The sequence below is a fragment of the Papio anubis genome, chromosome 4 (assembly GCF_008728515.1).
Source record: "Papio anubis isolate 15944 chromosome 4, Panubis1.0, whole genome shotgun sequence".
NCBI classification, from domain to species: Eukaryota; Metazoa; Chordata; class Mammalia; order Primates; family Cercopithecidae; genus Papio; species Papio anubis.
The window spans coordinates 56755125-56782479 of record NC_044979.1 but is presented as its reverse complement, the minus strand read 5'-3'; the positions used below and the strand labels follow the sequence as shown (position 1 = coordinate 56782479).

At 36.9% G+C, this 27355-nt stretch overlaps 1 protein-coding gene across 12 annotated transcripts in view; it reads right to left on the bottom strand.

Annotated features, from left to right (window-relative positions):
• Positions 1–27355, bottom strand: part of PHTF2 (putative homeodomain transcription factor 2) — a 159287-nt gene that overhangs the window by 38404 nt on the left and 93528 nt on the right. For 5 of the 12 annotated variants that reach the window (XM_031665263.1, XM_031665270.1, XM_031665264.1 and 2 more), the window contains 6 exons: positions 24845–24901; positions 24521–24532; positions 17770–17839; positions 16670–16828; positions 9324–9489; positions 7549–7713 (listed from right to left, as the gene is read on the bottom strand). In XM_031665263.1, the coding sequence (XP_031521123.1) occupies positions 7549–7713; positions 9324–9489; positions 16670–16828; positions 17770–17839; positions 24521–24532; positions 24845–24901 (629 nt within the window). Of the gene's footprint in view, positions 1–7548; positions 7714–9323; positions 9490–11778; positions 12037–16669; positions 16829–17769; positions 17840–24520; positions 24533–24844; positions 24902–27355 lie in introns of those variants that run through there. The other 7 variants (XM_031665266.1, XM_031665271.1, XM_031665274.1 and 4 more) reach the window with 3 other exon arrangements.

Below are 27355 nucleotides of genomic sequence, written 5' to 3'. Positions count from 1 at the left end.
AATTTTTCTCACTGATAGAGAAAGAAGATATAAAAAGAAGAAGAGGCCGGGCGCGGTGGCTCATGTCTGTAAACCCAGCACTTTGGGAGGCCGAGACGGGCGGATCACAAGGTCAGGAGATTGAGACATCCTGGCTAACACGGTGAAACCCCATCTCTACTAAAAGTACAAAAAAAATTAGCTGGGCGTGGTAGCGGGCACCTGTAGTCCCAGCTACTCGGGAGGCTGAGGCAGGAGAATGGCGTGAACCCAGGAGGCAGAGCTTGCAGTGAGCCGAGATCGCGCCACTGCACTCCAGCCTGGGTGACAGAGCGAGACTCCGTCTCAAAAAAAAAAAAAATAAAAAACAAAAAAAGGGAGAGATAGAATGAACCCTGCAGGACTGTATTTGAATTGGAGCTATCAATGCAAATTGATGGTGTATAATATATCTAGATAGCTATAGAAATAAATATAATTGTAAAGGGCCAATAATACATTTTCTAGCTCTGCTCACTGAAAAGGTCTGGGGTTAACAACACCCCAGTTGCAACAAGCACATCTTGAACTCAGATTTTGGTTTCTATATACACTACTCTTCTTGAAAAAATAGTTGATTCCAGGCTGGGACAGAGGAAATACAAGTTGAATCCAAAACATTTTGTTGTGCCAGAAAGTAAGGAAATGCTCAAAGACTGATACAGATATGTCAGAAAACAAGGTTAATTGCTCAAAGGGGTTCTATGGCCAAAATTAGGTCAATCTGATCATCAAAATAAATAATGACAGTAAAAAATTGAATAAAATAGAAATCTGTGAGTAAATAAATAAAGGAAAACTTCTCCTTAAAGCAGAATGCCAACTAATAAATGTAGAAGGAATGATAGAGTTAGAAAAATAACCACTTGGAAATCATAATAATAATTAGGGCAAGAATAATCTATAGATGCTAAAGCTAGAAGGTGAAAGCAGGATAATAACTGGGTCATGGCCAGGCCTCCACATCCACAGGTTCCATATTTGTGGATTTAACCAACCTCAAATTGAAAATGTAGTTAGGCTTACTATGCTTGCACCTGTGCTGAACAGGTACAGACATTTTTTTCTTGTCATTATTCCCTAAGCAATACAGTATAATAATGATTTACATAACATTTATACTGTTATTAGGTATTAAAAGAGGATTTAAAGTAAATGAGAGGATATGCATGGGCTATATGCAAATATTATACCATTCATACACAAGACTTGAGCATCCTCAGAGGCTGGTATCTTGTGGGGGTGTGGGGGTGGTGGTGGGTGGGGGTATCCCAGAACTAATCTCCCATGGATACCAAGAAACAACTGTGATTTTGTTTGTTTTGTTTTGTTTTTAAGAGAGACAGGGTCTCACTCTGTCTCCTAGGCTGGAGTATAAATGGCAAGAGAGCTAAATTCCAATTACTGCAGGCAAAGAGGGTCAAAAACTGTGGCTGCTCCAGGCAGGTTTAGTTTTACCACTGATTGCTATATGACTCATGTTGGCATCAATAAACAAAAGTAACTACCTCAAAGGATAGTATTGATAAAATTAATTTATCAAAAGGAACACACGTTACTGAGACTCAGATGTTTAAGTAATTCCTCCTGTTGCCTTGTTTTAGGGAATAAAAACACAGTAAAGGCAGTGGGGATGAGAGATTTATTTAAAAAACAAATATTGTAAAATTCTACTTACATTTTTAAAAGGGAAATTAATTCTATTTAACTTTAAAACATGCACAAAAATAAACAGGATGCAAGAAAAATTGCATTTTGATTTTAAAATAAACATATATACTAAAATCACCATCCCTCATCAAAAATGGAAAGCAGAAAGTAGCGAGTATTACGAATTAAAGTATTACTGTACAGGAAGAAATTATATTTTTTAGTATTACACACACACACACAAATCTACCTTCTGACATTTACAATTCATGCATATAATACTCATTTCATAAAACTAGAGTTAATGCTATTTTCTTAGATCAACCCAAATACCACAAATCAAAGGTACCTGGAAGCAAGGTTAGTAGTATCTTGAAAACAGGAGACATACATCTCTATACTGCTTTTATTTCTTCCATGATAGAAGCAGTATTTCCTAGACATGCACAGTGCACCCTTGGCAACACCCTCAGCAAGGAAAAAGCCCTAGAAGCTTGGAACCGTTGAAAAGAACCCTGGCCTGAGACTGGTGGCCTCCTGGCTCTGCTGTTATTAGTGATTACAGTGTTATGAAGAATAAATTAAGATGAAATCAGTGAAAATGTTTATTTGTAAATTGTAAATATTGTAGTAATTTATTAGCTTACACTTAGATTTTGAAAAACTGTTTACCAAATTGAGCATACAAATAATGAGAAAACAAGCCGGGCATGGTGGCTCATGCCTGTAATCCCAGCACTTTGGGAGGATGAGGCAGGCGGATCATGAGGTCAAGAGATCAAGACCATCCTGGCCAACATGGTGAAACCCCTTCTCTATTAAAAAATACAAAAATTAGCTGAACATGGTGGTGCGCGCCTGTAGTCCCAGCTACTTGGGAGGCTGAGGCAGGAGAATTGCTTGAACCCGGGAGGTGGAGGTTGCAGTGAGCTGAGATCACACCACTGCATTCTAGCCTGGCGACAGAGTGAGACTCCATCTCAAAAAAAATAAAAAATAAAAAATAATAATGGCCAGGCACGGTGGCTCACGCCTGTAATCCCAGCATTTTGGGAGGCCAAGGCAGGAGGATCACAAAGTCAAGAGATCAAGACCATCTGGCCAATATGGTGAAACCCCATCTCTACTAAAAATACAAAAATGAGCTGGGCGTGGTGGAGTGCGCCTGTAGTCCTAGCTACTCGGGAGGCTGAGGCAGGAGAATTGCTTGAAACTGGGAGGCAGAGGTTGCAGTGAGCCGAGATTGTGCCACTGCACTCCAGCCTGGCGACAGAGCGAGACTCCATCAACCCCTCTCCAACAACAAAAAAAATACTACTACTACTACTACTAACAATAATAATGAGAAAACAGCTTATATTTAGAAGACAGCTCAGTCAGAATCTCAGTTTAATGTGGATCCGATATAACTCTAGCCCAAAACAAAGAAAGCTGTGATTTAATACTACCAGAAAATATCAAATTTCTGGTAGGTTTTTCAGAATGTTGAAAATTGATTACAGACTTTCATTTGCCATTTTGAGAATCCCTAAGAGTCTGAGGGATGTTAGAAACAACAAGACTGATTTTCTGTATCTTTTCTGACTCTATCATTCCATGATTCTCTGAGAAAAAAAATCACAGATTTAATTCTGTTCTGGGTGTTAAAGAAGCTTGCAGGGGTAACTTAAGGGCTTTTCCTAGGAATATCTTTCTATGCTGAGGGGGAAGGACCTCGAAGAAGGCCCAGCAATCCAGACTTAGTCATTCAGCCAGTCAGTGAACCATCATAAAGTTGCCGCTCTCCTCCATCACTGTGCCTTAGCTGCTCACTCTCCTATTCTTAGCTTCTTGAGTTTAGCTTAGTTTCTATGACCTTATCAGATTTCTGAGAACTACTCTTCTTGTAAAAACATTGCATATCCAACTCCCTGTCTAAATTCACTTCAAGACCCAACTGAAATGTGAAGCCTTCCTGACTCTACTTGGCAGAGATCATTGTACCCTCCTTTGTTCTCCTAGGATATTCTGTTTACATTTGTAACACTGTATTTCAGTAGTTTATATGTGATTTTCCTCCATCAGCTTATCAGCTTCAGCATTGTCCTCCCAGCATGTGACTCAATGCAGGGCTTAGGATGGTACTTCTCAGATATTTCTTTTTTTTTCCTTCTTTTTTTTTTTTTTTTTTTTTTTGGAGACAGAGTCTAGCTTTGTCGCCCAGGCTGGAGTGCAGTGGTGCCATCTCGACTCACTGCAACCTCCGCCTCCTGGGTTCAAGTGATTCTCCTGCCTCAGCCTCCCAAGTAGCTGGGATTATAGGCACATGCCACTATGCCCTGCTAATTTTTTGTATTTTAATTTGATCTGGTGATTTAGAGACAGATAATCAGAATAAAACTAGATCGATCACATGTTAACTAATATGCCTGACTGACCTACCTTTAAGATTCCTGTCACATTTAGCCTTAGTATTTACTGTTTTTAACACTAAAGTGAAAATTAAAGATTTAATGAAGCTGGGTGTGGTGGCTCACACCTGTAATCTCAACACTTTGGGAGGTTAAGGTGGGAGAATTGCTTGAGCCCATGAGTTTCAGACCAGCCTAGGCAACATAGTGAGAGGTGTAATTCCTGTTTGCTGTTTTTCATTGATATTGTCACAGTGAAATGAATCTTAGAGGACATGAAAGGAAAGAAAGAAAACTTAGGATTCATGTGACTTCTGAAGTAAGTACTATGCTGAACAACACACAATCAAGATGTAATTCATCCTATTCAATCTCTTTAGTAGAAAATATAATTTAATATATTAAACTATATTAATTAAATTACAGTAATAAATTATAATATCAAATATATATTTAATATTAATATAATTAAATTATTAATATAATGATAAATTAAATAAATATTAATATAATAATTAAATTATATTAATTAAGATAACAATTCATTGAAATTAAAGTACTAAATCCTTAGGAAATACAATTGATTTGTATCTTTTTTTTTTTTTTGAGACGGAGTCTTGCTCTGTTACCCAGGTTGGAATGCAGTGGCACGATCTCACTACAACCTCCATCACCTGGGTTCAAGCAATTCTTCTGCCTTGGCCTCTCAAATAGCTGCGATTATAGGCACCCACTAGCATACCCGGCTAATTTTTGTATTTTTAGCACAGATGGGATTTCACCATGTTGGCCAGACTGGTCTTGAACTCCCGACCTCAGGTGATACACCCGCCTCAGCCTCACAGAGTGCTGGGATTACAGGCGTGAGCCACCGTGGTCAGCCTCTATATCTTTTTAAATTGATACTTTCTTAGACTTTGTCAGGTTCATAAAGGTTTATTAAAGTAATTCCCAATTTTTCAAATGAGAAATACTATGTCATTTCAAAAATAATAGTTTTATCTTCAGAATAAAATGTACTTTGAGATGACAAATAGTACCTTTCCAACTTATAAATACAGGGTTTTAAAATAGTGGTTCTCTTAGTTGGGCATGGTGGCGAATGCCTAGAGTCCCAGCTACTTGAGAGTCTTAAGTGGGAGAATCACCTGAGCCTGGGAGGTTGAGGCTTCAGTGAGCCATGATCATGCCACTGCACTCCACCCAGGACTACAGGAGTGAGACCCTGTCTCAAAAAAAAAAAAAAAAAAAAAAAAAAGGGTGGTTCTCTCAGTGTGCGCAGTGAGATAGGTTAAAAAAATATATATATACAAAAATAGAATAGTGGTCCTCATCCTAACATCTAGAAAACCATCAAGATACCATACACAAAGCTTAGATATCTGTGTGGTTATTAATTTATTTTCCTATCAGTTATGTTAATAGAGATAACGGAAGCATCCAGCTTTTCAATTTATCATCAGAAATAATTTTGTTAAGTCTTAGTTGATAAGTTGGTAAGTGCTTAGTTGATAAGTGCTTAGTTTAACCACTTCCTGTCTTAACAAAGTCTGAAAGAAGAAAATATCATCAAGATCTCTGAACTCAGCTTAGGACTTCTAAAATTAACATTTCTCTTAAGATCTTCTTGTACCTAATATTTTTAAAAGTCTCATTCATATGCTGGCAAACCAGCCCCCAAATGAGATAAACACAGTACATCTTTAAAAATATTTAGATGTACAGCTGTCATGATTAAAGAGAAAAAATCCAGAGTGAGTTAGCCACGACAATGGACAGCCACTGAAATGGCAGTCAAGATCATGGTCATGCTGCTGCCCAACAGGAGGAATATTTAAGTCTCTATCTCATTTGATAAGAGAAATATAGTAAACTTCCAAAGGTATCAACCTACCAGTTTTAGGGGGACTCTGAATACTACACATAATATCAGTTGTAGACAACCAAAACAAATGAATGATTCCCAAAAAGTGAAATATATCCACTATGCTATTTATAACTGCTTATCTGGAAATGCTCAAGAAACTGACTTTGCAGTGACTAAATTGTTGCATGCCAATGTTAGAAAAGGGAGCTATATTACATCCAAGTTAGTTATGTGTAAAACTTTTTTTTAAAAAAAGACTAAAGAAGAGAGAGATATAGACAGAATTCAACCCGTTAAAAAACAAAAACAAAACATATTGTCTCTGGAAGAAGAATAGGTGATTGGAATAGAAAGAGTTATCACTCAATGCCATGTTACTGTAAACTATTAAAATCTGGAAAACTTTCCCAAAAATTACAATCAACGAAAATATGCCCAGGATATAACTGCTTAGTTCTACAATGCATGATAAACTTTATCCTAAGAGCACAATCACAAATTGATGAAATACGGTATTAGTGAAAGAGTTAACAAAGTGACAGAATAGTTATTTGCAGTATCCCTTTTCTTGATTAATTTAGTACTTTTCATCAGTTACACTCAATATTTTGATTACAGCTTTTTAACTTTTTCACATTTATTATAGGTATATATAAACTAGTAATATAACCCTTAAATGTTTTGAATATTCAAAATAATAATAATACAAGCTTGAGTTAGGTTTAATTTTTTTTAATGCTTGCTATAATTATATTTTCCTATTTGTTAGGTCTTCATTGATGGTACAACTATACAAACTATACAAAAAGCTATTTTTGTATAGTTGTATACAAAAAGTCATTTTTATATAGTAAAAAAATGCACATGGTACACTGTACAAAAGTAGAATTACATACTATAATATACATTTTATTAACTTAAATAACAATGCCTATATGTTTTATTTCAGATAATTGTGGATAATTGAGGCAAGAACTTAGAAAAAAAATTATACAATTCACATGACATTTTAATACAGCCAATTCTGACCTAAAATGGTGATAAAAATAAATTAACCAATTAATACAAGTAAAATAGTACTTGAAATATATAAAAGAAACCAAAATCAAGAAATCCTGGCCGGGTTCGGTGGCTCACACCTGTAATCCCAGCACTTTGGGAGGCCGAGGTCTGGTCAAAATGGTGAAACCCCATCTCTACTAAAAATACAAAACATTAGCCGGGCATGGTGGCACATGCCTGTAATCCCAACTACTCAGGTGGCTGGGGCAGGAGAATCACCTGAACCCGGAAGGTAGGGGTTGCAGTGAGCTGAGATCATGCCACTGCACTCCAGCCTGGGCAACAGTGCCAGACTCCATCCCCACCCCCACCCCCCCCAAAAAAAGAGAAATCCTAGCTAAATATGCTTTGGTATATTCATTCTCATATAGATGTATTTATACATGACCCAAATAAACTTTATGGTGTCTATTTTTCCATTATCTATACTATTATAATTTATCAAAATTCATAATGAGGCTGTCACATTTAAAGTAATTAATACTCATTACCTGAGATTGAAGTGCCAGAAAAGGGATAGTGCTATCTCTACACCATATAAAGCCTTAAATAAATACAAACCCTGATAAAAAGAAAGCAGCATGCCAGAGATCTCTGAAGACAGCGCCAACGCTGTGAGAGGTGCTTGTACCGTGGCTCTGAACTGCTCCCTCTTGTGTGTTATCTGTGGTACTAGAACCATCTCCTTCCCTATGTACTTCCAAATGGGCTGCTTTTCTTAATTTCCTTCGTCAGAAGAGATTAAGAATGGAAGGCAGCTTTAATATTTTAATAACCACTTTCTCAGTAGTACAATCAAAAATTTGGAAACCATAAACACAGGAACTTTACTTAATACATAATAAAATTTAGATTTACTAGATAAAATTTAATCCAAATATCATGATGCATAGTCAAGACCAATTTCTAGAAATGTTAAGGTATTGGTCCTTGCTTATATTGGCAGGTCAGTGGACAGAAGGTTGTAAGGATTGCATTGGATGAATATTTACAAAAGCATTTCTTCCCTATTTGAATGCCACTTATCTGCAGGTGAAGAAAGAAGAAAATTTAGATTGGAGAGAATTATAATCTAGTTTATCAACATTGCTATTTATCTAATGTAGGTATTATCTTTTAACAATGAGATGGGCTTAAATCTCAGCACCCAAAAACTACAAATTTCACAATCTCTTAGCAATGATATTCAAAAGAGGACCTGCTCCAAAAGAGCCTTAAAACAAACTCCAGTGTGCTGAGTAGCCAGTGAGACACGCTATGTTTACTGAATCAAGGGTAATATTAAACAGATTCAAACAGAATTTAGTGGCGGGGTGTGGTGGCTCATGCCTGTAATCCCAGCACCTTGGGAGGCCGAGGTGGGAGGATGGCTTGAGCCCAAGAGTTCAGACTAGCCTGGACAATAAGGTGAGACCCTGTCTCTACAAAAAATAGGTCAGGCACGGTGGCTTACGCCTGTAATTCCAGCACTTTGGGAGGCCAAGGCGGGTGGATCACGAGGTCAGGAGACCAAGACCATCCTGGTTAACACAGTGAAACCCCATCTCTACTAAAAAAATACAAAAAATTAGCCGGGCGTGGTGGCGGGCGCCTGTAGTCCCAGCTACTCGGGAGGCTGAGGCAGGAGAATGGCGTGAACCCGGGAGGCAGCGCTTACAGTGAGCAGAGATCGCACCACTGTACTCCAGCCTGGTGATAGAGCGAGACTCTGTCTCAAAAAATAAATAAATAAATAAATAAATAAATAAAATAAAAAATAAAAGAACTAGTCAGGTGGGGTGGCATACACCTGTAGTCCCAGCTACTCAGGAGGATGGGGTGAGAGGATCACTTGAGCCCAGGAGGTCCAAGCTGCAGTGAGCTGGACTCCAGCCTAGGTGACAGAGACAGTGAGACCCTGCCTCAAAAAAAAAAAAAAACAGAAAAAAACAAAACAAAACAAAACAAAACAGCATTTAGTAAATACAGTTTAGCTGAAATTTTTTCTAGGTTTTTGTTTTTGCCAAAGCATCTTAGAAATACAAGATTTTATAAGTAGTAGGAATTATTAACAATCTAGCTAACATATATTGTCTACATAGATATTAAGTGACTAGAAATGAGCTTCAAGAAAAAAAGAAAGAAACAAACAAAAACACAGGCATATGGTCTTAAAATGGCCTTGAAGCAAACATAGAAACTAAATCATTTGGTAATTGATTCTGAAACTCAGTGGTTTTTTTGAAAGAGCAACCTTACAAGATAAGATTTTAGTCTATGAAGATAAGAGGAGTCAAGAACAATTGTGGATTCAAATTACATCAATGTACAAAAAGATTGCTTTTTAAAAACAGTACCTTCTTCTTTTACCCCCTGTACTTAGAGGAGGTTTGGGCGTCCTTGTGGAAACAATCTGGCAGTGCACAGTTCCCAGGAGCAGCATCAGCCATATCGGCCCAATCACCTCTGTCAGAGGTATGCTGTGTGGGCTAGAAGTGGAGCAGAATAATACTATTGCGGTAACTACAAAAAGGGAAAGAAAATACGCTTAATTATAGATCTGACAGTCACCTCTTCAAAACTTTTAAAATTGTTTTTACATTATTTTTTGCCAAAATATTTTTCTAAATTTAAATGAGTTTAAAGTATTACTACAGACAAGCTCTTTCAGACTGTTTTATTGTCTGAAACAGCCTAACCATGGTATTTAGTAATAAACTCTTGGAACAAGACAACACCCAACATAGTCTCTAAAGTACACCTCAACGCTGCAACGTAAATTAGATGCATATGAATCTAAGGACATTTCTAAGTAACATCACAGACAATCAGAGAACCACCCTAACCTCAAGTACATTATTTCTTTGTTTTACAAATAAGGAAATCTTATGATAAGTGTATATAATACAGCTATAAAGAGCTTCTTATTAACAGAGGTCTATCTCTTTAGAATTAATAACACATTTACTTAGGCATAGTTTCCAGAGAAACCACTAAACACCCATCAATGCTAACCATTACTACATGAAGGGAAATCTTGTTTTTGCCTATACAGCATCCCTTAGACTTTCTGGACATAAACTGTCTTTACCTTTGTCTCCCTCCTTTATCCATCATCACATATTCTTATTTCTCCCACCACAGGAATAGACATGTAATCTAGGCTTGTCACAGTCTTAGTAAGTCTGAATACAAAAGTTCATAAAAAGATGGGCAAGTGACCTAAGCAGGGCCAATCAGTCTTTTTCAGGGACTAATATAGGTGCTTCAAGACCTTTCTCCTAGATCACAAACACTAAAGACTACGAAAAAATGAAATTGCTAGGGGCCACCTTAACCACCACCTAGAAAGAGCCAACCTAAGAATGTGACCAGCAAGACCAGAGTCAATAGCAAAAAGAAGATATTATCTGAGCCTCTCAATCCAGCCATGCCTGAATCCACGGCCAGGGAGTACCTAAAATAAAATGTAAATATTAGAAGATTTTTGGTTATTTTCTCAAGTGTGATCACTGTAATGTGGTTATATGTGCTTACTTTGAAGAGATGCATATTGATGTATTCAGGGGTAAAATGTCTCAATGTATATAATTTACTTAACAAAATAAGTAAACATCCCAAAATGTTAACCATTGGTAAATTAAAGAGATGGGTATTTGGGTGTTTAGGGTGACCATATAATTTACCATCTAAACCAAGACACTTTTGAGAGTGAAAGGCACCAGGACAACATGAGTAAACTTGGGGTTGGACAATCCCAGCCAAACTGGGACAAATGGCCACCCCAGCTGTTGTACTATTCTATCTAGTTTCCTGGGGTTTTTTTTAGTTTTTATGATAAACAGTAAAAATAACGACCAAAAAAACCAACTTCTTGCAAAAGCTAGTTTGCATTTAGTTTCTGCCACTTGCAATTCAAAGAATCCTGGTCTAACATACCAAAAGCTTAAAACACCACTTAATCTGCTAATATACTTAAGGAGTATCATGAAAACAAATTTCAGCTGTATATAACTGTAAGTAATAAGGTTCCTTAAAAAGAAAAAAACAAAAAATTTAAAATGCCAATCATCTTTATGAATTACCCTGGAATTCAACCCAAATTCTCTAGTTCTTCCATAACAGTCTAGAATTTTGAAAAGCAGAGTCTTTTTTGTTTTTAGTATGAATTCTAATGTGACTTTTATCAAGTTCTTTAATATTTCTGAGCCTTGGTTTAATCATCTGTATATCTACATAGTACACAGCATACATATACATATAGTAGTACACAGGCACTATAATAGGTTTTAGGTGAGGTAATGCATGTAAAACATTTTGAAAAGCTGCTTATACACAGTAAATGTATACTGAACATTGGGAATAGCAGCTTTTTTTTTTTTTTAAGCCACCATTAACTCTAATTTTTTTTTGGAGACGAAGTCTCGCTCTGTCACCCAGGCTGGAGTGCAGTGGCGTGATCTCGGCACGTTGCAGGCTCCGCCTCCCAGGTTCACGCCATTCTCCTGCCTCAGCCTCCCGAGTAGCTGGCACTACAGGCATCCGCCACCATGCCCAGCTAATTTTTGTATTTTTAGTAGAGACAGGGTTTCACCATGCCATTAACTCTAATTTTAAAAGGGGCAAATACAAATGCTTACTTAAGAAGTTCAGAGTTTCAGACACAAAGGAGAATATCTTTTAAAACTTTAGGTTTTATATAGTTATTTATCTGAACTCTTTCAGCTCTGTGATCATCATTCTCTGTAATCCTAGGTCTGGGAGCATACAAATTATATTTTCTGTATATCTTAACAGGAAGTTATTACATACTGTGAAATTCTGATGACAAGCCTTTAGAAAAAGAGGGAGGAGCTACTTTCTTCTTCTCTTTTTCCTTTTTTCTTCTGGCTGTATCTCTCCTAAAAGTGATCATGTCCCTCCCATGGTGTCAGTTCCTGAGACAGTGGCTTTTCCTCCATGACTCTGGTATCACTTCTCCTTTTTGTTTTCCTCTCAAGTGAAGGTTTAGAAGATACATGGAGAGCCGGGCGTGGTTGCTCCTGCCTGTAAACCCAGCACTTTGGAAGGCTGAGGTGGGCAGAACACGAGGTCAGGAGTTTGAGGCCTGGTCAATATGGAGAAACTCCATCTCTACTAAAAACACAAAAATTAGTTGGGCGTGGTGGCACACGCCTGTAGTCCCAGCTACTCAGGAGGCTGAGGCATAAGAATCGCTTGAACCTGGGAGGTGGAGGTTGCAGTGAACCAAGATCATGCCACTGCACTCCAGCCTGGACGACAGAGCGAGACTCTGTCTCAAAAAAAAAAAAAAAGAAGAAGAAGAAGATATACGGAGAAAACATTCACTTATTTTTTATAATGCTGAATTATACTTTTTGAGCATTTAATGAAGTCCTACGAACTAGACAGTGCTGCTAGAGATTTCTGCTGGGGATCAACTAAGACAGAATGTTGCTGGGCACAAACATTTCCACGGCAGGACTTCACGTACTGGGCAAGTGGAACTCTAGGAGCAGGCTGGATGCAATGGCTCAACATCTGTAACCCCAGTACTTTGACAGGCTGAGGCAGGCGGACTGCTTTAGCCCAGGAGTTTGAGACCAGCCTGGGCAACAATGCGAAACCCTGTCTCTACAAAAAAAATTCAAAAATTAGCTGGGAATGGCGGGGGAACCTGTAGTTCCAGCTATGGAGGTGGAGGTAGGAGGAATTATCAAGCCTTGGAGGTTGAGGCTGCAGTGAGCCATGACTGTGCCGCCGCACTCCAGCCTGAGCAACAGAGAGAAACCATGGTGGCTGATACCTGTAATCCCAGCACTTTAAGAGGGTGAGGTGGGAGGATTACTTGAGGTCAGGAGTTCAAGACCAACCTGGGCAACATATTAAGACCCCATCTCTACAAAAATAAAAAGAAAAAGAATTAGCTGGGCATGGTGGCGTGCTCCTATAGTCCTAGCTAGTTGGGAGGCTGAGGTTGGAGGATAGCTTGTGCCTGGGAGTTCAAGGCTGCAGTGAACTATGATCACATCATTGCACTCCAGCCTGAGCAACAGAGCAAGAAGACCCTGTGTCTAAAAAACAGAATGGAATAGAATATTATCTTCCATTTTTAGGACTGTTAAATCTTTAAGATTCAGTGGCAATTAGGCAATGGAGAAAAAAAGACAAGACACAGTCTCTGCTCCCTATCCCTTGGTTTAGACCAGGGGTATCCAATCTTCCGGCTTCCCTGGGCCTCACTGCAAGAAGAATTGTCTGGGGCTAACATTAATGATAGCTAACATAAAATACACTAACACTAATGATAGCTGATAAGCTTTAACAAAATAAATTTTAAAAATTCTCATAAGGTTTTAAGAAAGTTTATGAACCTAGGTTGGGCCACATTCAAAGCCATCCTGGGCTGCATGTGGCCTATGGGCCATTGGTTGGACAGGTTTGGTTTAGAGGAAAAAAGAGACATATAAAGAAACAATGAAAATACCTGTTATGAACCGAACTGTGCTCCTTTCATCCTCCCCACACAAATGCACATGCTGAATGAAGCCCTAACCCACAATGTGACTACATTTGGAGACAGGGCCTATAAGGCGGTAGTAAAGGTTAAAGAAATTCGTAAGAGTAAGGCCTTAAACTGATATGACTCTTGTCCTTATATGAAGAGGCAGAGATACCAGAGTATTCTCTCTCTCCACTCACACACACAAGAAAGGCCCTGTGAAGACACAGCAAGAAGGTGGACATCTACGAGTCAGAGGCCTCATCAGACACCAACTCTGATATTGCCTCACTCTTGCACTTCCATCCCTCAGAATGGTGAGAAAATAAATTTCTGTTGTATAAGCCACCCAATCTGTGGTATTTTGTGATGGTAGCCCAAGGTGACTAATATAATACTTATGATTAACTGCTATAATACACATAAAAAAGATACATAACTACATTGGGGAGTTACGAAAGGGTTCTCAAAGAAAGTGCTGTCTGATGTCTAATCTAAGTTTGAGAGAACACAGAGGATTGACTAAACAAAAGGGAAAAGGGCTACCCCACGCAAAGGGAGTTGCATGTCTAAAGACACATAGGCAAAAAAGCATGGAATGTTTCAGAAACAGCAAAGAGCTAGTTTAGCCTGGTTAGGGTGGGATAGAAATTCAAGGAGGGATTTGAAAACTCAGATTGCATCTTGAAAGCAGTAACTAGTGAAGTAATTTAGACCTTAAGCAGCTGGTTTGAATTAGTCATTTAATAGGTAAATGGACAGAAAGTAGATGATATAAGGTTTCCTGGCAGTAATCTTAGCAAGAAACTAGGCAACCAAGACATGGAGAATTGGGGATAGAGCTGAGAATAAATGGTTGAAATACTTAAAAAGCAAGTAATTGAAGTAAAAAACTATACATCGTTATATAAAACCAAATCTGACTGCATTTGATTCTTTCTGCCTTTCTTTTTCTTTGAGACAGAGTCTCACTGTGTGGCCCAGGCTGGAGTGCAGTGGCACGATCTCGGCTCACTGCAAGCTCCGCCTCCCGGGCTCACGCCATTCTCCTGCCTCAGCCTCCCCAGAAGCCGGGACTACAGGTGCCCGCCACCACGCCCGGCTAATTTTTTTGTATTTTTAGTAGAGATGGGGTTTCACTGTGTTCGCCAAGATGGTCTTGATCTCCTGACCTCGTGATCTGCCCGCCTCGGCCTCCCAAAGTGCTGGGATTACAGGCATGAGCCACCATGCCCGGCTCTTTCTGCCTTTCAACAAGTGGGAACAAGAATGACGACATAACTCAGAGCACTGTAGCACCCTGCTTTTACACAGGTTGCTGCAATGAAGATAGACATACAGTGGTTTTCAAAGCTAATGGCAGCCTGTCGAGGGTCCTTAGAGTCACATCATGACTTTGGTACTGGCTGTGTGACTTTAAGAAATTTAAGTCATTTCTCTAACTAAGCTTTACTAGGAGAATGTTTAGTAGTGTTCATCAAAAGGGCCTTATGATTAAACTTGGGTTCTGAACTTAAAAATATCTAATTTAATGCCCAATCTAACCTGTGTTCCCTATTTAACTTAGAGGAACCAGTAGTAAATTTCAGACACAATATAATTATACAATGTCAGTGAACTTTTAGTTACATTGGAAACTTGTTTGTCATGGAATACTAGAAAGTAGCAATATTTTGAAAAGCACAATGCACTGTGATGTACAATCAATGGTACTGAATTACTCTAATAAGCTATCGCAGTTTCTGACCACATTCAAATAAAGTTTTCTCCTCTAGGTAAGCCAGAAAACCTTTGAAGATAACTATACTTAAATTCAGTTCTCTTAAGTCCTTTTGAGAAGCAAACAAGAAAATGATAAAAATTATGATCACTGTAACTAGAAAATATTGATAAGAAAATATGTTCACTTCAGCAGTAATTATAATAGCAAAAAATAGCAATCAGCTTAACTGCCCAATATTGATGTAGGACAAGATACTTTCTAGTAACTAAGAAGTTATATTTACAAAGACTCTGACACTTATTATGACATTAGGTAAAAAAAATATGTAGATGTTCACAAAAATAATCTCAACTATTAAAAAGTATTATAAACTTAAAGGCAAGATGATGGGTAGTTTTTTTTTTGCTTTAGCTTTTTCTACATTTTCCAAATTTTCTGCCATGAAAATATTATTATATCTTTAATCAGAAAACACACACATTCTAATAACAACCACAAAATCATCACAGTCCACACCCTTTTATGTATATACGATGTAACTTGGCTTAGAAGAAACAACTTTATCTAAATAAAAGCCTGCAGTTTTTATTATATTTTTATTTATTTAAAATTATCTCTTAGAATCTGTTGATAAAACAAATTTAAATAATCATTCAGGACTGTAATCATGGGTTTTTTTTTTCTAATAACATTAAAAAGACTGAAAGGACATCAACCAAATGAAAATAACTGCTTTGTTCACGTGATGGAATATGAATAGTTTCTTCATTAGTTTCTAAATGCTCTACAGTGTTACACATGTTGTGTTATATACTGCTGCTAAGACTATGCAGTAGAATGTTGTGTTAGGAGGCACCATAAGAGCTGTTAAGTGTGTGGTTCTGGGATCAGAATGCTTAGACTTCAACCTGGACTCTACCATACTTGATGACTGCGTGGCTTTGGGCCCTTAAGTCGTTCAGGTCCCACGACTATAAGTGAAGCGTAATAACAGTCCCTATACTTCACTGGGTTGATGTGAGAATTAAATGAGAATCTAGAAAGCACCTAGCAGAGTGCATGGTATACAGAATTTTGATAAAGTATAAGGACAGCTCAGATCACAGTGGTAAAAGGCACAGAAAAAAGAAACTATACTTAAGACAGGAATAATAAACTTGTATAGGTTGTATTTTTAAAAGACTGGTATGTATGTATGTGTGGAAGAAGCATTTTGATGAGGTTTTTTTTTCTAATTTTAAAAAATCTTCTCAATTTCTATTTTTCTTTAACCATCTACAGATTCAAATATTCATAAAATTATATTGGAAAATAACTTTGTTTTCTCAAATATTTTTAATGCCAAATCAATTATGTGCCTTTATTAACATACTTATACATCATACTCAGTAGTAGTTAGCATATGTTTAAAACAAAGCCTTATTAAACCTGACAATATAACATTCTGAACGGTGAAAGCAAAAATCACTTAATTATACCTTGAAGAAGATAAAGGACAAGAAGCCAGAAAAAGATGACCTTTGATGTTACTTGTAACCACCACCGGAAGAAAAAGGGGAAAAATACAACTCGAACAATTCCCTTTCTGGTCAGGGAAGTCCAAGGACTTTCAGGCTTTGCCTTTGCAAATGCAGACCCTGAAAAAAGTAAAATAGGACAACAGAGTATATTTACATATTATTCTTTAATTTCTTTAAAGAAAAAAATTTCAATGTTTGAAAAACATGACCACATAATTTTATTCTGTATTATACTATGAGTCAGAAATGTCCAATTTGTAGATACTTTAAATATTTTGAAAAAAACATTTTTTGAAATAACGGAATTTATCCCACATATTTTATAAATACAGAATGATATTCAAATTACAAATTACCACTTTAATTGTCTTTTTGTTTTTGAGACAGGATCTCACTCTGCTGCCCAGGGTGGTATCAAACTCCTGGGTTCAAGAGATCCTTCTGCCTCAGCTTCCCAAGGTGCTGGGATTATAGGTGTGAGCCATTGTACCTGGTCCCATTCTCTCTTTTTAATACTATTCTTGTCTTCATTAAGGTTCACAATGTTTTTATTTCTAAAAAGATAGACAGACAGATACATATCTGACATAGTTTGGAATATTTGTCCCTGTCCAAATCTGACGTTGAATTGTAATCTCCAATGCTGGAGGCAGGGCCTAGTGGGAGGTGTATGGGTGATAAGGGTGAATCCCTCATGGCTTGAGGCTGTCCTCGAGATAGTGAGTGAGTTCTCAGGAGATCTGGTGATTTAAAAGTATATGGCACCTCCCCGCTACCACTCTCTGGCTCCTGCTCTGGCCATGTGATGTGCCTGGTCCTGCTTGCCTTCTGCCATGGGTAAAGCTTCCCGCGCCAGAAGCAGGTGCTAGTGCTGTGCTTTCCGTACAGCCTGCAGAACCATGAGCCAATTAAGCCTCTTTTCTTATAAATTACCCAATCTCAAGTATTTCTTTATAGCAATGCAAAACAGCCTAATACAATATTTAAACCAATTTTGAATTCTGTTTCTTCCAGAACAATGTCTACTTGTAGTAAGCATTTATTTATCCAAGACTCACCTCTTACAAGATCAACATCTATGAGGTCTGGTTTCACATGTGCTGTTTTCTTTGGTTTATTCCTTAGCCCCTATAATATATCAAAAAAGTATTGGAATTGTGTATATACTTAAATCTAGAACAGGAGAAAATCAATTTCTGAAAATTTCAATTTACAATAAAATTGTTAATAGTACCGACAAAATGTAACACATTATGCATTTGTTACAAATGGAACACAATTACAGTATTGTAATGAATTTTATTATTGTTCAAAAAGATGTATTTAGAGATGTGTATAACATGCCAGGCCAGTTTATTACCAACAGTAAAATTCTAATACAAATACTATTACTACCAAGCAAATTTAGGTGTACAGCTTTAGGTGTAGAGGGAACTGCATTGGCCCCATATTGGCATTTGGAGAGTGTTGAGGCTAGCTAGGGGAGCAGCAGCCCTGAAGGAACCTCAAGGTGTGGTGCTGTAGGCATTATTTCAGAAAGCGGTAAATCACACAGCTGAGGACCAGAAAGGATGCAGACTTCTCAGCAGACGCCAATCAGCTGAGAGCCAGGCAGGACGATGCACTACTCAAGGATGATGGTTGCCATTATGTTCACATATCAACCCCTCATCAGACCATAAATGCCACCTCATCACCTCAGAACTTAGACACCACAACCAGGAAGGGGGGAGGGAGAGGCAGTTGTCATAAACTGAATTCATTTAAACATGAAATTATTGAACACTGAGTAAAATTAAGTTTCTGCTATCAGTATATAGAGTGGAGTGGGGGAAGTAGATCAAAACTATTGGAAAAAAAAAACCTATAACAAAATTAATTACTTTATTACTTAAGACTAGAATGTTAAGAATTGGAAGAGCTAACAAAAATAAAAACAAAAAAGAGAAAACAAAAAACAAAAAGAATTGCAAGAGCTTAAGCTAAACTCTTCAGGAGCCAAGTACTGCGAGACGACACAAGTGTTTAGATGATTTGTTTTTTATTCATTCAATTAAGCAAGTAACTGTGCAGTAAATCCTGTCTCTGGTCCTAATCCAAGTAACAATGACACCCCCCAACAAAGTAAAAATCTGATTAAGTATTCTGTTTGCATCTAAAACAAAGAAGAGAACCATATTTGAGGTCAGAATTAACTGAGGTGTCTAAACCAAAAATGTGACCTGAAACCAAGATGTAATTAATCTTTGAATCCCTTCAAATAGTTCTGTCTGAAGTTGCAAACCACCCAGAGATACAAAAAACAAAAATGAAGGAGAAAGGGTAAAAGTTAAAGAAATAGCAATGACAATTTTATATATAGTTGACCCTCATATTCTCAGATTCCACAATTGCAAACACACCTACTTGGTAAAATTTCTGTGTACCCCCAAATCAATGTTCACGGTGCTTTTGCCCTAATTTGCAGGCATGCATGGAGTAGAAAAAAAAAAAAATTGAGTCACCCAACGTGCATGTTCCCAGCTGAGGTCAAACAAGGTGATGCTTTAACCTTCCTGTTTCAGCTCTGATTACTGTAAACAGTGTCCTTTGTTGTGTTTTTCACATTTTTGTGCTTTTTGTTGGCAATCCTGTTGTTCAAGATGGCCCTCAAGTATAAGTATAGTGCTTAAAACACTGCCTCGTGTTCCTAAGTGCAAGAAGGCTGTGATGTGCCTTACAGAGAAAATGTGTTAGATAACCTCTGTTCACCCAGGCACAGTGGCTCACACCTTTAATCCCAGCACTTTGCGGGGGCCAAGGTGGGCGGATCACTTGAGGCCAGGAGTTTGAGACCAGCCTGGCCAGCATGGTGAAACTCCATCTCTACTAAAAATACAAAAAATTAGCTGGACATGGTGGCACTTGCCTTTAATCCCAACAACTTGAGGAGGCTGAAGCACAGAGAACTGTTTGAACCCAGGGGTTGGAGGTTGCCATAAACCAAGGTCATGCCACTGCACTCCAGCCTGGCGACAAAGCAAGACTCTGTCCCAAAAAATATAAAGTAAAAACTAAAAACTAAAAAAATAAATACAACCTCTGTTAAGGTATGATTTACAGAGCTGTTGGCCATGAACTGTTAATGAATCAAAAATATATATTAAATAAGGTGTCTTTAAACAGAAATACACATAAAACAAGGTACTTCCCCAGGCAGCAATGGTTCAGTATTCACTCATTCAGTGTTCATGGGTGACTTCATAGAATATAGCTACCCCAAATAATGAGTATGGGCTGTATCTGTACATTATTTCTGATTTTACTGTCACTATAGAGTGGCTGATGGATTAGAAATCATTCCCAAGATTTTGCATATTGGAGAGGCAACAGTAATAATACATATTTAAACAAAAATTCATTAATAAAGCACTATTTGGATTTGGTATTAAGTTTATTACAGTAAGATTTTACCTTTATTACTGTAAAAATATTTGAAAACAGTAACATATTTTAATTTACTTGTTTTTTATAAATTGCTTCCCTAACAACTTGAAAGTAACCTTATTGCCAATGTCTTCCAACTAATCTGAATCTTTATTGCTGTATACCTAAAATTTTTATCAAGAGTGTTTTAAGAACTAAGAGTCCCCTATAGGAGAAACAGTAAGTTTTCTTGATTTGTGCAAATATTGTTTTTCAACATGCTTCTTCTAATCGACCTTGTTCATATGGGGTTCATTTCCAATTTTGTATTCTATTAAAATATATTTATTTTGAGCTATATTGTAGAGCTATACCCTAATAGCCAGTTTCAATAAAATTTTCCCTCTAAGGTAGCTTATCAAGATAATTTAAAGGTTTAAAAAAAAAAAAAAAAACAGAAGGCCAGGTAAGGTGGTTCACATCTGTAATCCCAGCACTTTGAGAAGCTGAGGTGGGCAGGATCACCTGAGGTCAGGAGTTCAAGACCAGCCTAGCCAACATGGTGAAACCCCATCTCCACTAAAAATACAAAAATTAGTCGGGTGTGGTAGCGGGCACCTGTAATACCAGCTACTTGGGAGGCTGAGGCAGAAGAATCGCTTGAACCCAGAAGGCAGAGGATGCAGTGAGCTGAGATCGAATCTACAATTATTTTATTCACAAAAATAAAAGAAAGCATCAAGATACAAACATTCATAAAGTCTGATTTTAATTAAGTAGATATTTTACACTGGAAAATTTTCAACTGGCTTGGGATAAACCACATTCACACAAAGTAGCATAGCTTTCAGTACTGTTTGAACTGTTAAACAGTTTAAATGAACAAATAAAAAATGAAAAGTTTTTTTTAAAAAAAGAATGAGATTTTTAAAACTACTAATTTATGCACAAACTAGAAAGTAGAAACAAGCAGCACAAATGCAATTAATACCAATATAAAAAATATTTTATTAAATATAATTTAAACTCTTATAATATGTTTCTACAGTGAAATGACTCAAACACAGTAGTATAAAGTTTTTTATTAAAAAAAAAAATTCTCTAAGTACACAGATAATGTTGGGCCAAAAAAAAAAAAAAAAAAGAAAGGGGCTGTTTAAGTTTAGAAAGTGCTTCTGTTATCTAGACGTCTGTGTATTATTAATATTTAGACTCCATCAAAGTACATAAACAGTTTCATTTTCTAGAAATCGTGTTTAGTTCCCCCATCCCCCTTTTTCTCTGTAATGACTTTATAAGCTTTTTGGTGAAGCTTTAAAAGTCTAGTAGATAGTAAAACAGGAAAAACTTCCAAATTTACTTTTAATTTTTGGTCAAAGTAATCAGAAAAAAACAAAGTTTTTAGTTATAATTTCTAAAATAGTTATGAAAAAATAATTTGCAATTTACAAAAGATTTTACGCTTTAGCAATATCAACTCTGGGTCTTTAATTGAAAAATAAACATTTCAAAAAATATATATTTTCATGTCTTTGATTTCTCTAGTAGCTGCTCACTGCTTTGACAACTAATGAAAGAATCAATTACATGGGACAAACTCAATACATTTGGTACACTGTTCTCTAAACAACAGGTAGAGTGGTTTTTTTTAATCGAATATTAACATTAATACACCACAGTTATGTACCTCTCTAACTTCCTTAGAATAAATACAAAATTATTTTACACTATAATTTACCTTCATTAGAATGCTTAGTAAGAATGAAATGTGCTTTTAGGCTTGTTAACAAATTGATCCTTTTAATTAAAAATAACAAGAGTAGGGAGGATAAGTTGATTATGTATGTATGTATGTATGTTTTTTTAGAGACAAAGTCTCACTCTGTTGCCCAGGCTGGAGTGCAGTGGTGTAATCATGGCTCACTACACCCTCAAACTCCGGGGCTCAAGTGATCCTCCTGGCTCAGCCTCTCAGGTAGGTGGGACTACAGGTACGTTCCAGCTAATTAAGAAAAATAATTTTTTTTTTTAAGAGATAGTGTCTCACTTTGTTGCCCAAGCTAGTCTTAACTCCTGGACTCAAGCAATCCTCCCACCTTGGCTTCCTAAAGTGTTGGTATTTCAGGTGTGAGCCAGATAAAACTGATTAATGGGTAGAGTGCATATTACTCAAGTGATGGATACTCCAAAAGTTCTGACTTGACTACTACGCAAGCTATGCATGTAACAAAATTGCACATGGACTCCATGACTTTGTACAAACAAAAAGGAAAAAATAAATAAAAGTCTATAATTCAGTGGTTCTAAGTACATCCACAATATTGTGCAACCATTACCACTATCTAGTTTTAGAAATTTTTTATCACCCCAAAAGGAAAAAAAAAATAACGAGAACAAGTTTTCTTTAATTTTGTCTTATTTTTATCTTTATTTTTAAAGACTAGTCAAGTGCAATAGTGGGAAAGAGGGAAAGAGTGAAACAAGGAATTCATCTGATCTGTAGCTGACTGTGAACAATCAAGATAACTTGCTACCTTCAGACCTGCCAAAAGAGCAAGTTTTTAGGTTTTTAATTCTTCAATTACTATTACAAGGCATTATCTTTAAAGGGAGACATACTTCAGAAAGAAGTTGTAGGTCCTAACTTTCCCTAAGATCATCCTGTTAGTAGCACCAAGTAGTACCTAATATAATCCTTCTTCACCCTAATCTCTACTTAGGATTTACAACAGTTTTTTTTAAAAAGAGGAGATTATATAAGTAATGCAGTAATTTGTGAACAGCTCCCAAAAACTAAAAAAATTATTTATATATATTTTTTCTGAGGCTTTTAAATTCCAAATGTGTCAACCTGATAACATAACCTCTCAAGGTACTTAATATCTCCTGACCAATGAGTTAAAGGCTTTCTGTCAGAGAGAATAAAAGGTATTATGGCATCTTACTAGACCTCTCTGCTGCTCTTTTATTTGCTTGACTATCCCAACTCTTCTTCATACTCTCTCCATACTATTTTCTCATAGATCTCCTACTTTTCTTTCCTTCTTCACTTGCATCTCTTTATTTACCTACCCATTAAATGTTAGTTATTTCCCAATGCTCTGTTCTCAGCCCTTTTCTTTCATCATTCAACAGAAATCTACTCATTCCTATGGCTATATCTATATAATGTTTTATATACATATGTATGTATCACATAAAAACACATACCTATACATATTCACTTTATAAACTGAGAACTCTTAAATGTCCCTCCCAAGTACCAAATAGATATTTCTATAACAAAATTCTAAATGTGCTCTTCTTCCAGTATTTCCTATCATCCTTAGTGCCGCCTGAGTACGTTTGTTAAAATATAAGCTTCTGCTTAAAAATCTTCCAATATCTCCCCTGTTGTTTTACAGATTATGTCTAAACTCTTCGGCAAGGCACTCAAGCCCCTTCATAATCTGACTTCCATTTTCTAGTTTTACTCCTACTGACACTACTCTCCTTCCTCTATCCAACCTTTTACCAAATCAAACCACTTGAGGAGCCCTGCCTCAGTCATGTTTCTTCCACCCTTTACATATATTTCCATCTGCTCTTCATCTGTCTGAAATGTCTTCCTTAAGTTAATGAACCGCTTCCTCTATGAAATCTTTCCCAGCCTCCCCAGGCTTGTCTCCCCTCTCACTCTCCTATAGAGTTTTAGACATGCCTCTCTTAAAGGAATTTATCTCACGTGTAATTATGTATCTCCCGTACAAAACTATAATCCATTTTATCTTTCTGTCCCATGACTTAATCCTGTATTTAACACACACCACAACTTTGTTAAATGTATTAATCCTTCCTCAAAAGTTTAGAGATTATCATTGCCAAATGGGAAAGAACCTTGCTCTTTATTACAAGTGACTAAGTAGTCTAAACATTAACAAATTTTTGGACCGATTTTTAGTAACTCTAGAGACTGGTTTTCAATCTAATGTAAACCTTTCTGTACAAAACAGAAAATGTCAAGTAACTAAAGTAATATTGTCTGTGCCCAGATTAAATTTAGCTCGTGCAGAAACACACTGATTAGTATCTATGCAAATGAAAAATATAAATCTTATTATCAATAAAGAGTGCCGAGAAACAATAAATTCAGTTGAAAAACAGTTTTCATGCTAGCGAGGTAATCTATGAGAATATTTTATCAGCATAAGAGATGTGATTAAATGTTCAGGAAGAAAATGCCTACTACAAAAACATTTTAATTAGTGCTTTACTGTCCTAAATTCTTTTTTTAAATGACCAACTTTTCAGTGACTCTTTCTGAGTCCAAGTCAATCTGTTAGTAGCACCAAAAAGCAGATCTCAATTAAGCAGAGCAGCATTTGCACAGGATCACTCAGGCGGGAAAAATCCTGAAACACTTACCAGTTTAATAAACTGTACAGAGCAATGACAGCATCAAAAGGGAGGAAAAGCAAACTAGAAGTATAAGGTGACAAGTGAAAGGGGAAAAAAGCTGACAAAAAAAATAGTCATTAGAAATTCAATTTTAAAAGAACAGAAAGATGATAAAAAGAAAAAAACCACCATTAGAAGTAAACGTGACTATGGTAAATAAAGCTTACTCCTTTCTTTAAAAACTTCAATAGAATAGTAATTTATATCTTAAAAGTACATGAAAAAAACACTACAGAAAATGTAATTAATAATTCATAGAACTATGTTTCAAAATAAAATGAAACTCCTTACCTTGATTTCTCTCTGTTCAACAGATTTTTCCCATATTTGTTGATCATATGCTCCAATCTATGAAAAGAAGACAACACTACACTAAATGATCATTGCTGGTACCCATCAAATAGGTATAACTCTGCTTGAAATATAAGCAACTCAGTATTCATTCAGCACAGATTAGACTTCTCAGTCTATCTCAGACTTCTCAGATCAGTATCGTATTATTGCAGTGGTTCTCAAAGTATGATTTCAGGACCAGCAGTATTAGTGTCACCTTGGAACTTGTTAGAAATGCAAACTCTCAGGCCCCATTCCAGAGTTACTGAATCAGAAATATAGGAGTGAGGCCCCAAAACCTATGTTTTAAAAATCCCTCTTGAATAGAGAGGGAACAACAGGCACTGGGGCCTACTTGAGGGAGGAGGTTCAAAGGAGGGAGAGGTTCAGAAAAAAAAAACAAAAAACTATCAGGTACTATGCTTAGTACCCAGGTGACGAAAAAACCTCTATACCAAACCCCCAAGTCATGAGTTTACCTATATAACAAACCTGGACATGTATCCCTGAACCTAAAATAAAAACTAAAAAAATTTTAAAAATCCCTCCTGATGATTCTGATGTTGAAAACCACTACCCTAGGGAATCCTTAATTGTAAATAAACACAATTGCTACAGCTCTGTTACATTTGGGGAAAAGCTTCCAAGTGATAAATTCTTTATGGCATTATTTTTAAAGAAGAAAAGTACTAATATTCTATACAATTAAAAATTTATAAACATGCAGACCACAATTACCACTTAAAGTTTAAACTGGAAAACAAAGTTGTGAAATGATTGAAGACACAGGAAAATAATTATGAAGCAGAATTTCTTATGGCTTCTATTTTTATTTATTCTTAGATGCTGGAAAGTTCTCTGAACTAAACCTCCAACAGGGCAGGATGACCAAATCATTCTTTATTGTTCCCACCCAAGTTATTTCCTATTAGCTCCTACTGTCTCCAGTTTCCACTTAATTCCCCATATCCAAAAGCACACTGAAATGGGTCAACACCATACAATTGTGACTAGGAGTTTTCATTATTTGCATTAATTGAAAATTAGAATCCTAATAAATTAAAAATATTTCAGATAACTACACTTAAGAGACTAGAGACAGAAAATGACCAAATATAGACAAAGATATTATAAGAAAATACAGGAAGAAAGAGTATTTTCTGACTCACAACATAATTTACCCTAAAGTCCTTTAATCTATACATTATTTTTTAAATCTCAATTTTAAGAACTGAGAAATTGAGAATACCAGAATGGTTTCAACGTAGAGGTAGAATAAAATAACTTACGTGACTCGATAAGAGCCTTTAATGTCTGTTATTCTTTTTTTTGAGATGAGTCTCATTCTGTCGCCCAGGCTGGAGTGCAGTGGCACGATCTTGGTTCACTGCAACCTCCGCCTCCTGGGTTCAAGCGATTCTCCTGCCTCAGCCTCCCGAGTAGCTGGGACTACAGGTGCATGCCACCACACCCGGCTAACTTTTTCTATTTTTAGTAGAGACGGTGTTTCACCGCGTTAGCCAGGATGGTCTCTATCTCCTGACCTCGTGATCCACCTGCCTCGGCCTCCCATAGTGCTGGGATTACAGACGTGAGCCAACATGCCCGGCTAGTCTCTCTTATACATTATCTTGCTCGTATTAATTCTTCTGGTCCTGTAAATCCTATTCTCTTTTTTACCACTTTCCTATGACTCTTTTATTTTAAAAATCATATTATGGCTGAGTGCAGAGTGGCTCTTGCCTGCAATCCCAGCACTCTGGGAGGCTGAGGTGAGAGAATCACTTGAGCCCAGGAGTTTGAGACCAATCTTGGCAATGTAGTAAGACCCGTCTCTACAAAAAATTAAAAAATTAGCTGGGTGTAGTGGCACATGCTTGTAGTCCTAGCTACTCAGGGGACTGAGGTGGGAAGATTGCTTGAGCCTGGGAGGTTGAGGTTGCAGTGAGCCATGATCATGCCACTGCAGCACTCCAGTCAGGGCAGCAGAGTATCCTGTCTCAAACAAACAACAAACAACAACAACAACAACAAAATCGTGTTATACCCCCAAAATTAAAATATTGTAACACCTAGACCAAACAACATACTTATATGTAACTAAAACTGCCATGAGTCTCTATGAAGCAGGATTAAGAAACTCTAGGTAAACAATAACCAACTGGTTAGTCCTAATGGTAGAGCTGACCTGCGGTGACTAGTTGCCCCTCATCCTCTTAAATTCTAAATTCAATCAATCAATCATCTTCCTTAAAATCAGAAAAGGTAAGTACAGGAACATAGATTCCACATGAATAATTCTGCTCTAATTGAGTAATTCAGAATAACTGGGCTTATGCAAATAAAAAATTCATTTTTTAGGCCAGGTGCGGTAATTTATTTTTTAGGCTGGGTACGGTGGCTCATGCCTGCAATCCTAGCACTCTGGGAGGCCGAGGCAGGAGAACTGCTTGAGCCCAGGAGTTTAAG